Raw genomic sequence first — 13,763 nt, 5'->3', positions numbered from 1 at the left:
GTTGTATCAGACCACTGATGTATCGCCTCGCACCTTTTGTATGAATATATGAAGTGCATTTGTATCCTGTTGTTTGACAGCTTCACAGTTTGCTGATTCCTTTCAGTCTTTCTGCAGCCGTTTCGCCATCATGGCCAGACCCAAGTCTGACCCGATGGATGAACGAAATGCGCCGCTTAGGAGTCATCCTCCGGACAAGCCTTCAACTCAAGGCGTCACGGACGAGGATGGATCCCGTACCGTTGCTATTCCGCGTGGAAGATTGCTGGACGACGAGCAACACGGTCGTTCTGAGGAACGGAACCAGCACCGCAACCGATCTTTCAGTCCTTTCAAGCGTCGTGACCATTCTGAATTGCCCCCTATCCAGACCAGTGGCCTGGGAGGATTGATTCCAAAGTCCTCGACCGGCCATTTGAACTGTTCTGACTCGGAGACTAACGAAGAACGGCCTTTTCTGACCAAGCTTCTCGATAAATCTCCATTCCATTCGAAGAAAGCCAACATTCCCGGAGAAGAAAAGCGAGACGATAGTCAGATGCCACACGATGCCCCCCAAGAGGCTAAGGATGAGGAAGAATACCACAAGTTTTGTGTCAGCTTGAACAACAGCTTGAACAACAGCTTGGAGGATGATTCTCCCATTGACGAGAAAGGGGAATTCGAGCATTGCGACAGCATGGTCGCCGAGCAGCAAGATCAAGTTAGACTGTTTCGTTCCAGTCTGCTTGCGGGTGCCAAGGCCCAGGAAGACCGACGTGGTCGTCTCGGACGGACTCCGATCTCCCCTGAGTATCCTCAAGAGGATTTGAACGTGGCTTCCGACTCTGAAATGTCTGCTCCGATCGTCACCGAGAGCAAAGACAGCGTCATTGGTGTTGAAGAAAATGACGACATCTCTCTTCCAGAGACATTGAAGCCCAGTACCTCTTTCCAGGAAGAGAGCGAAGAGTCTCTGGATTGCCTCATTAAAGAACTGGAGGCCGAAGATGGAAATGAACCTGACGTGGACGCAATCACTATCCGAGCTGGGGAAGTTCACCAATACCCGCCTTCGCTGTTAGAAACCAAGCCCAACGATGGTCTCGACGACGCAGAGGTGGTCGCCCGACGCAAGAAGTATGGCTGGAATCGCATGAAGGAACAGAAACGGAATCATTTCATCAAGTTCCTTTCCTTCTTCAATGGTCCGGTTCAGTGGGTCATGGAGGTAAGCAAAACCATTCATTGACCACTATGAGGTGGTTGGAAAAAAAAGTATATGCTCACAATTTTTTCTCAATTCCAGATTGCCATTATCCTAGCTGGCGGCTTGCGAGATTGGATCGATTTCGGAATAATCTGTGCTCTTCTGTTGTTGAATGCCATAGTCGGATTCGCTCAGGAATACCAGGCGGGCAACATTGTTGACAGTCTCAAGGAAACTCTTGCCCTGAGAGCTCTGGCCATTCGTAACTCTTGCATCGTGGAGATAAATGCTGAAGAGGTCGTGGTTGGTGACATCATTCACGTGGAAGATGTGAGTTGCTGGAGATTGAAAAAAAAAAGAAAGAAAGAAGACATGGAAGCTAATGTTCCTTTTAGGGCACAATCATCGCGGCAGATGGCAGGCTGGTGGGCGACAGTGCCTACATTCAAGTTGATCAGTCTGGAATAACAGGGGAATCTCTTGCCGTGGACAAACATGAAGGGGATCTTATCTTTGCTTCGTCGGCGGTCAAACGTGGGGCTGGGGTCATGATCGTGACCGCAACTGGTGATCATACCTTTGTCGGAAATGCAGCAGTTCTGGTGAACAAGGCTGGAAACAACACTGGTCACTTCACTCGGGTCCTGCGCGCGATGGCGCGCGTCCTTCTGATTCTGGTGCTTTTCACCCTCCTGGTTGTCTGGATCAGCAGTTATTATCGCTCAGACCCGATTGTTCAGATCCTCGAGTTCACGCTCGCAATCACCGTGATTGGAGTCCCCGTCGGTCTTCCCGTGGTTGTCACCACAACAATGGCTGTTGGTGCATCTTATCTGGCGAAACACAAGGCCATCGTGCAAAAGCTCTCAGCTATCGAGTCGCTGGCTGGAGTGGAGATCCTCTGTTCAGATAAAACGGGAACACTCACCCGAAACAGACTGACATTGGGAGATCCATACATAACGCCTGGGATGAATGCAGAAGAGCTAATGCTAACTGCATGTCTTGCAGCAACTCGCAAAAAGGGCGGGATCGATGCTATCGACAAGGTGTTCCTCAAAGGTCTTCGCCACTTCCCGTGGGCCAAATCTCAGATCGCCTCGTACAAGACTCTTGAGTTCACTCCGTTTGATCCGGTGTCGAAGAAAGTCACGGCATACGTTCAAGATGTGAATGGAGAAAAGATGATTTGCGTGAAGGGTGCTCCTATGACCATTCTGAGAACGGTGGAGTCGGAGACCTCACTGTGCGATCAGTTTTTCAAGGAATATGAAGCCAAGGTCACTGAGTTTGCTAGCCGAGGATTCCGCGCACTAGGAGTTGCCCGCAAGCGTCAAGGCCGGCCATGGGAGATTCTGGGAATCATGCCATGCATGGATCCCCCCCGCTATGATACCGCCAAGACTGTTTCCGAGGCCCAAGGACTAGGACTCTCTGTCAAGATGCTCACTGGAGATGCAGTGGCCATTGCACGCGAAACGGCACGTCGACTCGGTCTCGGAACCAACATCTACAATGCTGAACGCCTTGGTGTCACTGGCGCTGGCTCCATGTCTGGCTCGGAAGTGAATGACTTTGTTGAGGCCGCTGATGGTTTCGCAGAAGTCTACCCCCAGCACAAGTACAGTGTGGTTGAGATCCTCCAGCAACGCGGCTATCTGGTGGCCATGACTGGCGACGGTGTGAACGACGCTGCTTCGTTGAAGAAGGCGGATACTGGTATTGCGGTCGAGGGCGCGTCCGATGCGGCCCGTTCTGCTGCTGATATTGTCTTCTTGGCACCTGGTCTGTCGGCAATTATCGAGGCGATCAAGATTGCTCGCCGGATCTTCCACCGTATGTACTCATATGTTGTGTTCCGCATCGCGCTGTCCATTCATCTGGAAGCTTTCCTCGGACTCCTGATTGTGATCAAGAACGAGACCCTCGACCTTCGCCTGGTTGTTCTCCTTGCTATCTTCGCCGATGTCGCCACCTTGGCAATTGCTTATGACAATGCTACTTATTCTCAGTCGCCTGTCAAATGGAACCAGCCAAGACTCTGGGGAGAATCGATCGTTCTAGGGTTCATTCTTGCAGTCGGTACCTGGGTGACGTTGGGCACCATCCTGTTGCAAGGCGAGGATGGAGGTGTGATCGAAGGCTGGGGTTCGCGAGATGAGGTCTTGTTCCTCGAGATCGCTCTGACCCAGAGCTGGTTGATTCTGATAACTCGCATCAATGGATCCGGATCTGGATCGGACTCGTTCTGGGCCATGTGCCCATCGCTTTATCTTGTTGCTGCCGTGATTTCTGTGGACCTGACCGCAACCATGATGGCCGCGTATGGTGCCTTTGGTGAAGCCACATCCTGGTTAACTGTTCTCCGCGTGTGGATCCTGTCCTTCGGGGTGACATGTGTGAACGGACTGGCTTACATCTTGATGCATAACTCGCAACGATTTGACAACCTCATGCATGGCAAAGGTCCTCGAAAGAAGGACAGAGAACGCTCCTGGGAAGACTTCGGTAAGTTAGCAGAGACTCAATTCTTCCTCGCATCCTTGACAGAGATAACTAACCAGCCATAGGTCTTGACATGCAGCGAATGGCGAAGCAGCATGAGAAGAGCAGTTAATTGTGGGTTGAAACCGCACAGTGCTGCAAAGGTGAATTGATGAATTGATGATGATGAATAGCGAAATACCTCCAACCGATGTATTTTAATGATTTTATCATACTATCGTGGTGGATGGAACAATGGGTACAAAGGGGACGAAGTCTTGTTTTTTTCATCAGGCGACACTCGATGTCGTTCCTGAAGGTTCTTATTATTATTCGGATGCTGAACAGTGATTAACAGCTCCTAATTCTAACAGTTTATCTCGAATCCTTTCCTTTTTGTTGGATGATAGTTTGCTAAACCCCCTGATACAGTATCATTTTTGGAGTGGTAATTGTTGCCACCACAATCACTCGAAGCCTAAACCGAATTGGCTCGATAATCAAACCAGCAAATTTGGAATCGAGTAGTCGTCGTGGCCTTACTAGGCAACGAAGCAGGCGCGGTGCGGTCCCTATTTGGCAGGCATGACCCAAAGTCCGGATTTTGAAGTATCCGGAGTGATGGTACTAGGCAACGCCAAAATGAATGACAGCTCTACAGGCAACTGAGATTTCCTCGCGAATGGAACCCTCTAAGCTTCGCGTCGCACACGGAACATTGACGGTTTCCAACCGGCAACAGTCTTGGCTATCCGTATACTTCCAGGCTCCATGATATCTACACGCTTGGGGAAATGAATCCGTTGAGTCAAGCATATAGAACCCTAACAATGTGGAATGTCGCTTCATGGAACTTATACAGCTAACCTGATGATCGACATACTAGTACTTGTCTAGGTATATAGGAACCTACCGGACCGTTCCCCTTCATTTACATGTACATGGTGTATAATATGTACCCGTGGGTGGACCTCCAGCATACGCACGTCAACAGGCCTGGATACATCTTCGCATATGTTGTATGTAGGTAAGTGCCCGGAAGGACACCGTTCACAAAATGTTCCAACGTTGCCCTAAAATGGCCCTGTTGAGCTGGAGATGAGCTCTACAACCTGCCAAGTTCACCCTACTGCTATACTATGTGTATGTTCTGGCTTTACTACTGATCTGCAGATGGAATTCCCAAGAAGAGGAATATATTTTATAAAACAGATCTGCACCTGGGGGAACTGATTAACCTTAAAAAAAAAAGATCAACAGTGTATATTTGTGCCAATCAGCTTCGATGTCTGTCGCAGATTTCCATTTCCAAATGGGCGGTTGGATTTCAAACTTCTTGAGAGGAATCGTTAGAAAAGTGGCTGTTTGGTCTTGGCTAACTGTCCCCTCCCGGATCGAACATTAGGGTTATATAAATAAGTAAGTCACTATAGCTGAGAAAATTCCATATATGAGCATTATTGAAGATCTAGATTGTATAAGCCTACGATTTCCCGCTCACTATTTGAGACACCATTGAACCGGAGTTCCAAATCATTTACACAAAAGGCAGGGTCAAAACTTGGAAGTCGAGATTGAAAAAGAATGAAAGCAATAAATGTATATTATTCACGCTGTTTTAAAGAATCCAGCGATATAAAAAAAAAATAAACACTAATCAGCCTTCTCAGATAGTAAATAGTATCAGGACCCCCAACTCCACGGTTGTCAAGTCAGTATTGACCTTCACCTCCACAGTCCATCAGCTCTGGCTATTGGATCGGTAATGGCTTACTGACCTCTCAGCCCCAACAAAGCTATCTTTAGCCTCGGAGTCAGCCTCCCTCTGGAACCGCCGTTGTCGGCGGTACATGCGCCAGAAGACAAAACTGCCATGAATCTGGGCCGCGGAGAATGCCACATGCAGGACCGGCGTGACAATCTTAAATGCAAGCCGCCACCGGTCCCACATGCTTGCAAACAGCCACATGGTCACAATGGTCTCGGTGATTGTACCCAATACGGTTGTAAAACAGGAGATGAGGAAGACCTTGCTGAGGAAGGGGTGACGTTCAGGAAAGATGCGGTAGAGAATGATAGCGACGTGGGGGAATAGCTCGAAGACAGCGTCAAATGCGCCTAAAGCCCAACTTCATTAGTATTTTTTTGCTTTTTATTTCATTGTTATCCCAGAAGCCCAATATACTTACCCCAGACAGTGCAGAGAACAAACTCAACATACGTATCGGGTTCGCGTAACGGTCGCAGACTGATGGCGATAGCAGCTTGGCCGATGAAGATTGTCCCGACGTGGTGCATCACGGCGATGGGGGACAACTTCATGCGGTAGATCAACTCAAAGATGTATATCCCAATCAACATTTGTGCCACGATAATCAGAATGTCACCCAGTGTCACTGGTGAGCCATGAACGAAGGGCGTGTTGAATGACCCTTTGCAGAACGCGACACTAACGAACGGGTATGCGGCCACAATCAAAATGATCACTTTGGTGGCACCAGCGATATGATGATTCACGAAGCCACGACGGTTCAACTCGCTCATTTCTGTGTAGATGGAGCCATATAGGCGACGGATGAGGAATCCTTCGAGGATGTAGAAGCGAACGAAGAAGGATATCACCAAGACGAGAGAGATGATCAAGGCGGAAAATGGGGCCAAATTGGAGATCGGGCCTAGGTGTTTTGTGTTGAGAGGGATTGGGTGAGGGTGTCGTGGGTGAATCTCCATTTGTTGTGTGTTTGTGTGAGGAGCGAATGTATTTGGCAAAGAAATAACGAGATGTGATCATGAGAGCTGAGGATACCGAAGAGAGTAAAGAATGTAACGAAGAAATGAACAAACAATTGCAATTATACGTTTGAAGCACTTGGGGACACTTGTCGAGGATATGAAATTGGAAAGGCCGTGTCTGAGAAGAGAAAGAGAAAGAGCAATTTACTGAAATTGCATCTCCCATCCCCACTCCGCAATCGTGAGCAACCATTCCTCATCGATTATAATATCTGTTTCTCTTGGTGCCTCAGGTTCTCGTAAAAAAAGCAGATTGAACGGGATGGTCAATGGACCACCAGATAGTTTGACCTCATCGAGGTCATTTTCAGAGACCTCGATACGTTGTGATAGAAGGGATGTGCCATTGGCACCATCCCACACCCATTTGTCAATCTTGACATGGGCTCTTTTGCGATTCAACTTGATTGTAATCGCAATGTTTGCATTTCCCCTATTGGGGTTAAGCCAGAGAGCGGCATCCCGGCGGAGTTTGGCTTCAGACTCCGAGACCCCCACTTCCAAGATTACCACGGGCCGCTTCGTACAGCCTCGAGGGGGTCTTCTCGGCCCCCAGCCCATATCGGGCTGTTTACTTTGCCCATTGACATTGATGACGGTACCTGCATACTGATTGATGGCTAGGTCAAGCCCCATGCGTTGAATAGCCACGTCGATGGCTTTGTGGAAGGCGAAGGCGATTTGGGTGTGTTCGGGACTAGCCATCTTGACTATAAGCAATTCTGTTGCCGGGTTGAAAGTTGTGCGGAATGAAAAAAGAGAAATGCGATCGTTGTCGACGAAATCCCGTTGAAAAGTGGCAGGATCAATGGAGAACATAATGTATTCGGTGGTCTCAATATCTGGCTCCATGTTGGTCGTAGTTTCCCTAGAATTGCGTATCGAATTAAGCAGGCGCTCGCGTTCAAGTGCAAGTATTCGAGAAAAGTGATCTTTTCCTTCATAACGATACCACCTAACAGAGGGAGGTAGACCTTCTAAATCAGTATCAGGCTGGTTTTGATTTCGACCGGACATTTTAGCGTGATATTTGGATGTCGAGGGGATGTATCACCTCGTAGCGAAGTGTAAGCACTTATAAATGTTAAGAGGAGTAGCTGTAGAAATGACGGAGTCAAGATCAATCAGGAACATAGTTCGCGGTATTAAAGTCATACAATACCACAAAGGTTATAGAGCCGAGGATGAATGAATGTTATGGTAAAAAAAGGAATAGGGTTAGCCCAGACTCTGTTTGACATCATGAGAACGTGATCAAGACGACACAGGGTAATAATTCAAAACAACATTTATTATATCTATCTCTGCAGTAGTATATACATATTAGGCCCTAACATCCCTTAGGGTTAGGGACCACACTCACTAACTCTGAGCTCGTGCCGATATCTATTCTATCCGGTACACATAGTATATGTATAATGAAGATGTGAGATCGATGTCAATCACGATTCATGACCATTTCTAATCTATAATACAGCGAAGTCAACAGCTATTCAATCGGGATAATAGATAAGATGGCATGAGGAAAAGACAATTTTACCTGTCTAAGGGCCATTCTCCTCTCCGAAGCTCGTCTCTTCCATCCTTTCATACCGATAGTTATAAAAATAACACCGTTCCAAAACCCACGCAGGGATCCCAACGTACTCACAGAGAGTAGAAGTGAATAGGTCCCATGCTTATGATTCACGAATTCCGATATACGGTTGATGGTAGGTGCAATCCAAGTTGCTAACATGGCAAGGAAGAAAAGCGACGGCATGATCACGTATTGCCTCAGCGACACACGTCTCTGTTTCGGAGTTTGATAAGTTGTGGTGGATCTTCTGGATGGAGGTGGACGCTGTGATGTATTTTGTTCTGTCTCATCGGTTGTTATAGTAGATTCTGGGGTGAAAGTAGGCTTTCTCTGGGAATTCGCTTCCTCGGTTGTCGTGACGCTGGTGGTGGAGTTGCCAGAGGTCAGAGCGATATGATCGTCAGTGCTCAATTTGAACTCGTCGCGGACTCTGGTTATCTCGATTCCGATCAGACAATATAGTATTAGAACGATGACTATAATGAGCCTGTTCTGTAGCCATTAGAACATGTAGTTTAGTCGGTCAATAGAAGTATACGCACCATACGGGTGCATAATAGAAGATTATGCGCAGGATCATCCAACTCCGAGATACTGAACACCAGATCTATGAGAGTTCAATTAGCCTCAGGACATGTTTAGTTGCAAGTCGATTAGAAATACTCACGGTCTCGTCACCATATATAGGACCTTTATGATCACGGATGAAGAGGAAAACAAAGGCAGGGATGAACGAGAGAATAGTAATAACACTAATGTATTTGATTTCAAGCTTGCGCAAAGATTGGGTATCAAAATGATAGAAGACAACCAAGTATGTATCCAATGCCATTGCGAATGTCCAGAGCACGTCAGCTACTGGGAACCTATATTTCTTTTGTCAGTATATTGCCTTGCTAACAACATTCGGCGAATCCCTGCCAATGCCAAAAACATACATTTGAAGAGCAAAGCCTTGGAATTGACATAGCGATGAAGTATTTCCGGCTGCAGGTCCACTAGTGGAGATCATCGTAGCGACAGAGTCGAACAAGTTATAGAAGGAATTGATAAATATTATACGATGAATAGGACTGCGAAAGTGCCGCGAAAGAGCAAATGCACCAATTATTGTGAATGAACCTAGAATCGAGAGAACTGAAGAGACTCGCCCTGCAATGGCGATTCCCTTGAGCTCTTCGGGAGAATGCGACATAGCAGTCTCAGACCATAACGAGATAGACAGTTCCAAGAATTGCTAACTCTCATCCTATTTGAATAAATTACGATTGAGATAGAGTTTGCAATATCATGTTGCGCCGATGAGTATTCTTCGGCCCGAATGGCGTGCTTTGAGATATTAAAGATGAGCCTCACGACGAATGATCAATTGCATTCAATCTCAAATGTATTTTCTTTTGAAAAAAAAAAGAAAAAAAGAACTATATAGCGAAATTGCGCTATTTCACGAACTTTCTATCCTAAATAGCCTCATTGCTCTTAATAATAACGATAGAACTTCATATCTCGAACAACATGATGGCTCGGACTATGCATGATGGCTCATATTATTCATTTTCAGCCAATCATGATCGAGTTTACAAGGATCAAGCAATTTGTGCGCCATATAGACAAATCAATGGGGAGCTGATGTACCTGAATTTCAACAAACGCTCTTACCGCGAGTCTGGCTTTGCCTCCACCTTCCGTAGTTCGCAGTAGTTCGCTAGTTCGCACAATTAGAGGATTACAGGCATAGAGAAATATCGCCACGGTAACTGCCTGGTACTTTATACGGCTTGCATCCTATCCTGATAAATCGAGCGGGTATATCGTCTGTTGTTATTACTATCATTATTTTGTGCAGTCCCTTCCGTGTTATCACGCATAGAATCTATATGCACCATACTCGATCGCAACGCGGTAGTTGTTTCTCTGTCAAACTGATGAAGATATAAAGGTCATGGACATAGCGGAATACCCGTTCTGGACGATTTTGGAAAGGTGAAGAAGGGGGTGAAGTTGTATGAGATTGATGGGACAATGATTTAGGGCAAGTAAACCATATGGTTCTTCAATTTCTGTTGAAGGGACAAGATTGCCTTGTTGGGGGCACTGCTCTCTTTCTCTCTCTCTCTAGCCCTGCCATACTTAATTAAACCCATGGCTCTTAACTAAATTAGGACCAAGTTCGGCAAGGATCATCCCGACCAGTATAGGTAATCTCGCTTTAACTTAGAAACTTGTAGGCTATTGTACCCCGGCTATTATTTTGCTGCGATGCTCTCTAGTCAAGCTGAAGCGAGTCCTGGGTATAAACTATCCGTATACCTTATGTCTCTAAGACATTGCTGCAACTCGATAAAATAGATACTTGAATATATAGCAATTTCTGCTTAATATGCCGGCTTTCCGGGTCCGATGTTTCCATTGTAGATTAATTTAGAGTGTACCATGTGAAATGCGAACTAATTTGACCCTACCACTTAGGTGGGCATGAATTGACGAGTTAAGGGATATGTAATGCTAGCATTGGCACCTCCTATCACCTTGAAGTTTGGTTAAGTGCGAGTCGGATTAGCGTGTTTCGGAATAGGGCTCGAGAAAGGTCAATTCATAGTAAGTTGATCGGTTGATTTTCTGTTCTCTACTCGGTACGTTTTGTGAGGGATTTGTTCCAATCAAAGGTTGTATTAATTAAGTGATTGTCTACTAGAGTATATCCGATCTCCAGTCCACAACATCAAAACCATCAAATCAACTCAAAGGGCCACGCCCACCAGAAGCAGAGCCCCAGAGGCGAGCAAAGCATTGAATCCAGGGACCATTGAGCTGGCACCGTTGGAAGAACCTGTACAATTGACAATTAGTATTCGTATTTCCCCCATAAACGATTGAACTAGAAAACATGCGAGAGAAACCTACCTTCCTTCGAGCACTGATCCTTGAGGCTCGTGTACCGATCCTGGAAGTCTCCGATGTGGGAAGCAGCTTCCGCCAATTCATTGGTGTCGCAGCCATCTTTGATACATGAGCTCATGTCGGTGGCATCGTCCCGGAAATCCGAAACGGAGCCCGTAACACCACAGAGACAGTCGACACTGGCTGAATCGGAACTTCCGCACTTGTCCTTGAGACCAGCGGTGTTGTAGAAGTCGTTAAGACAAGTCTTCATGCACTGGGGCATGTCGCCCACCACATCGTTCCAGGTCTTGAGATCGGCGACGGCGACAGAGGCCAGAGTCAAGATAGCAAGGGATGAAAAACGCATGATGAAAGATGGGATATATATATGAACCGGGATATTAAAGGAGTAGCTGTGGAGGCTGCGGTATGAAATTCTGCGGAAAGAGAGAGAATGGGAAAAAGAGCGTGGTTACAGAACCTGATGTGGCCGCGGCGAAGAGTAAGACTATATAGGGGCCGTGCCTGGGTTTCATTTCCGATCGAAAGGGGCTTTTCTTTAGCCCAACCAAATAAAGTTATTTCGCATCCTACACCCTACACGGCTTACCTAGAAGAGGAAGTGCCAAGGGCGATGGTAGCCGATAAGTTGTTGTGATCCATTCAAAACACGAGATGGGGTCAGATATACGAGACTTGAATGACTTGGCACAGGGTCTTATAGTTTAACACGAGCAGTGTACGGAGTACGGGTATCTATTAAGATGATCGTTGAGGCCCGTTAGTACACAAATAGATCTGATCGACTGCGAACCTTTTTTAAGGGACGTAATAAGCTCGTTCATTCGTGGTTTTTTTCCCACGACCCTGTCGATCGCAATTTTCGACTCCACTTAGTCTCGTACAGAGCCTCCGTTAGTATGGTCCTGATACGAGCTTGTGGAGCTTCTTGTGGAAAATGGGATGCGAGCTGTCAATACCTTAGCTTCTATTAGTGTGAAGTCTGGTAAAGGGCGTAAAAGGGTCTCCTTGGGCACTTGGAAGAGAGTATTGGCATTTGTCAATGTCTGCAAAACAAAGAAAAGCCTAACTTTGCACAAAAGGCACCACGATCTTCTCAACCACAAGAAGAATCCATGCTAGCACGATCATATTCAATAGAATGTATTGAAAAGTCTGCAAGACAGAGATTGATTGGCCAACATCGGGGGACGAGTAACTGACATACTTTTAGTACCTCAGTTCATCTTTTGCAGCTTTTAGAAGTACCGCGAAAGCTCTCGATTTGTCTGACACTTGTCTCATCTTGACAAGAGGTGTTCAAACAGAAGATGATATCGGATCCCCGAGATGCTGCACGACTGTGGTGAACTTGGAAGCTGCGGTCTTGAAGTGACTTGGCGAACTCGGATGGTGAAGTCTAAATTCTTCTTGATTGCCAGTCACCGACAGCATTATAATAGGGAAAGAAGGAGTGATATGGTCAAAAACTAAGTATACAGTCGATTTAAGAATGAAATAAGCTTGACTTGCGCATATCAAATGGCGTGATAAGTCAGGATGTCAATCTCACCATCAGGTGATCTAGTACGTGTCCAGCTTATAAATCTAATGTCTTAGAGAGTCACCTAGGTACTTCACTCCATCCTCTAAGGTCCAGACATAAACTATTTCTCCTCTTTACAGATAACAAAAGACCCTTGTTACTCCTCAAAATGGCTACCCCCATTATTTACCATTATCTCGATCTTGGCAGACTAGGCCGTGGAGAGGTTGTGAAGTAAATCACTACTTCCAACAAATTAATTCTAGCTGAACTAACCTTTTGCAGCCTATTTTTAAAAGATGCGGGGTTGGACTACAAAGACGTCCGCTACCCTTACGACAACACCTGGGTAGAGACTAGCAAAAGGCTACGTGAGAGCGGACTCACCAGGACCGGTCAACTACCTACCCTTGAATATGGTGGTTCTGTGATCACCCAGGTACGCTGAATCTCATCTGCATTTCTCGCGTCATGCCTGATGGAAGAACAGCACATTCCAATTCTGCGTTTTCTTTCGCGTGCTCTCGGCGCTTACGATGGTAATACCAACTGGGAGAAATACCTGGTTGATGCGGTGGCGGATATCTACATTGACTGGAGGGTACGTGTCCAACGAATACAAATCAAATCCCCTCTCTGTCAGCCCTGGAGGTTAGGAGACCTTACTTACACAACACACAGTCTCAATGGGTAGCCAACTTGAAAGGAGCGATGGAGTCCTACAAGAAGGAGTATATACCTAGTTACTATGATCTCGTCGCTCAGTACTACTCCGATGTCGAGGGACCTTACCTCCTTGGTGATAAGATCACCTATGCCGACTTTGCTATTTATCAGTCGATTGACAACGATACAAGAACGGGTACCATTCCGGTGAGTGCTATTTGTACCCCATTTCAAGTATAGTTTGTGCTCACCACTTCTTTAGGACACTCTTCCTCCAGCTCTTGCTAAATTTGTGGAGGCCTTTGAAGCGCGGCCAAATATTTCTGCGTACATTGAGCATACCCGGCACACAAAAGTATAAATTGTGTGTTATTCTCTCTCACAATAGTCAAAGAAGCATTCATGATTCCAAACTATGTAACTAATGTGTCCAAAGTAGGTCTCTAAAACCTTGCAGGGTCTAGATTTACTGGGGTGCTGGTTATCCCGGACTCTCAACCGCAATGGCGAGGAAGGAACGACCTGTAGCTTAAGGGCGACAACAGCTGGCAACGCAGATACACAAGTCCAAGAGAGATCAAAATATTTAACACGATTATGGATTATTGTAAACTACACAGGCA

The 13,763-nt window shown here is 46.3% G+C and overlaps 6 protein-coding genes across 6 annotated transcripts; 2 read left to right on the top strand and 4 right to left on the bottom strand.

The window, feature by feature from the left end:
- Positions 1–130: 130 nt before the first annotated feature.
- N7516_006359 (plasma-membrane proton-efflux P-type ATPase) lies at positions 131–3,806 on the top strand (the record flags this gene model as incomplete). Its single annotated transcript, XM_057219079.1, has 4 exons — positions 131–1,210; positions 1,289–1,519; positions 1,585–3,697; positions 3,760–3,806. 4 exons carry the CDS (start codon positions 131–133, stop codon positions 3,804–3,806), a joined length of 3,471 nt encoding a protein of 1,156 aa, XP_057073170.1.
- Positions 3,807–5,414: 1,608 nt separating this feature from the next.
- Positions 5,415–6,403, bottom strand: N7516_006358 (uncharacterized protein; the record flags this gene model as incomplete). Its single annotated transcript, XM_057219078.1, has 2 exons — positions 5,415–5,791; positions 5,863–6,403. The coding sequence occupies 2 exons, from the start codon at positions 6,401–6,403 to the stop codon at positions 5,415–5,417; spliced, it is 918 nt and encodes a 305-aa protein (XP_057073169.1).
- Positions 6,404–6,610: 207 nt separating this feature from the next.
- On the bottom strand, positions 6,611–7,318 carry N7516_006357 (uncharacterized protein; the record flags this gene model as incomplete). Its single annotated transcript, XM_057219077.1, has 1 exon — positions 6,611–7,318. The coding sequence occupies one exon, from the start codon at positions 7,316–7,318 to the stop codon at positions 6,611–6,613; it is 708 nt and encodes a 235-aa protein (XP_057073168.1).
- Positions 7,319–7,955: 637 nt separating this feature from the next.
- gprI (putative cAMP receptor (Car4)) lies at positions 7,956–9,240 on the bottom strand (the record flags this gene model as incomplete). The annotated part of the gene is made up of 4 exons (XM_057219076.1): positions 7,956–8,537; positions 8,588–8,652; positions 8,709–8,911; positions 8,984–9,240. The coding sequence occupies 4 exons, from the start codon at positions 9,238–9,240 to the stop codon at positions 7,956–7,958; spliced, it is 1,107 nt and encodes a 368-aa protein (XP_057073167.1).
- Positions 9,241–10,786: 1,546 nt separating this feature from the next.
- N7516_006355 (uncharacterized protein) lies at positions 10,787–11,295 on the bottom strand (the record flags this gene model as incomplete). Its single annotated transcript, XM_057219075.1, has 2 exons — positions 10,787–10,875; positions 10,950–11,295. The coding sequence occupies 2 exons, from the start codon at positions 11,293–11,295 to the stop codon at positions 10,787–10,789; spliced, it is 435 nt and encodes a 144-aa protein (XP_057073166.1).
- Positions 11,296–12,643: 1,348 nt separating this feature from the next.
- Positions 12,644–13,501, top strand: N7516_006354 (glutathione S-transferase; the record flags this gene model as incomplete). The annotated part of the gene is made up of 5 exons (XM_057219074.1): positions 12,644–12,708; positions 12,760–12,913; positions 12,965–13,075; positions 13,156–13,347; positions 13,403–13,501. 5 exons carry the CDS (start codon positions 12,644–12,646, stop codon positions 13,499–13,501), a joined length of 621 nt encoding a protein of 206 aa, XP_057073165.1.
- Positions 13,502–13,763: the final 262 nt, after the last annotated feature.

Source organism: Penicillium verrucosum, assembly GCF_028828655.1.
Source record: "Penicillium verrucosum strain IBT 35672 chromosome Unknown utg000002l_segment0_segment0, whole genome shotgun sequence".
Classification (NCBI taxonomy): Eukaryota; Fungi; Ascomycota; class Eurotiomycetes; order Eurotiales; family Aspergillaceae; genus Penicillium; species Penicillium verrucosum.
This window is presented reverse-complemented; position numbering and strand designations above follow the sequence as displayed.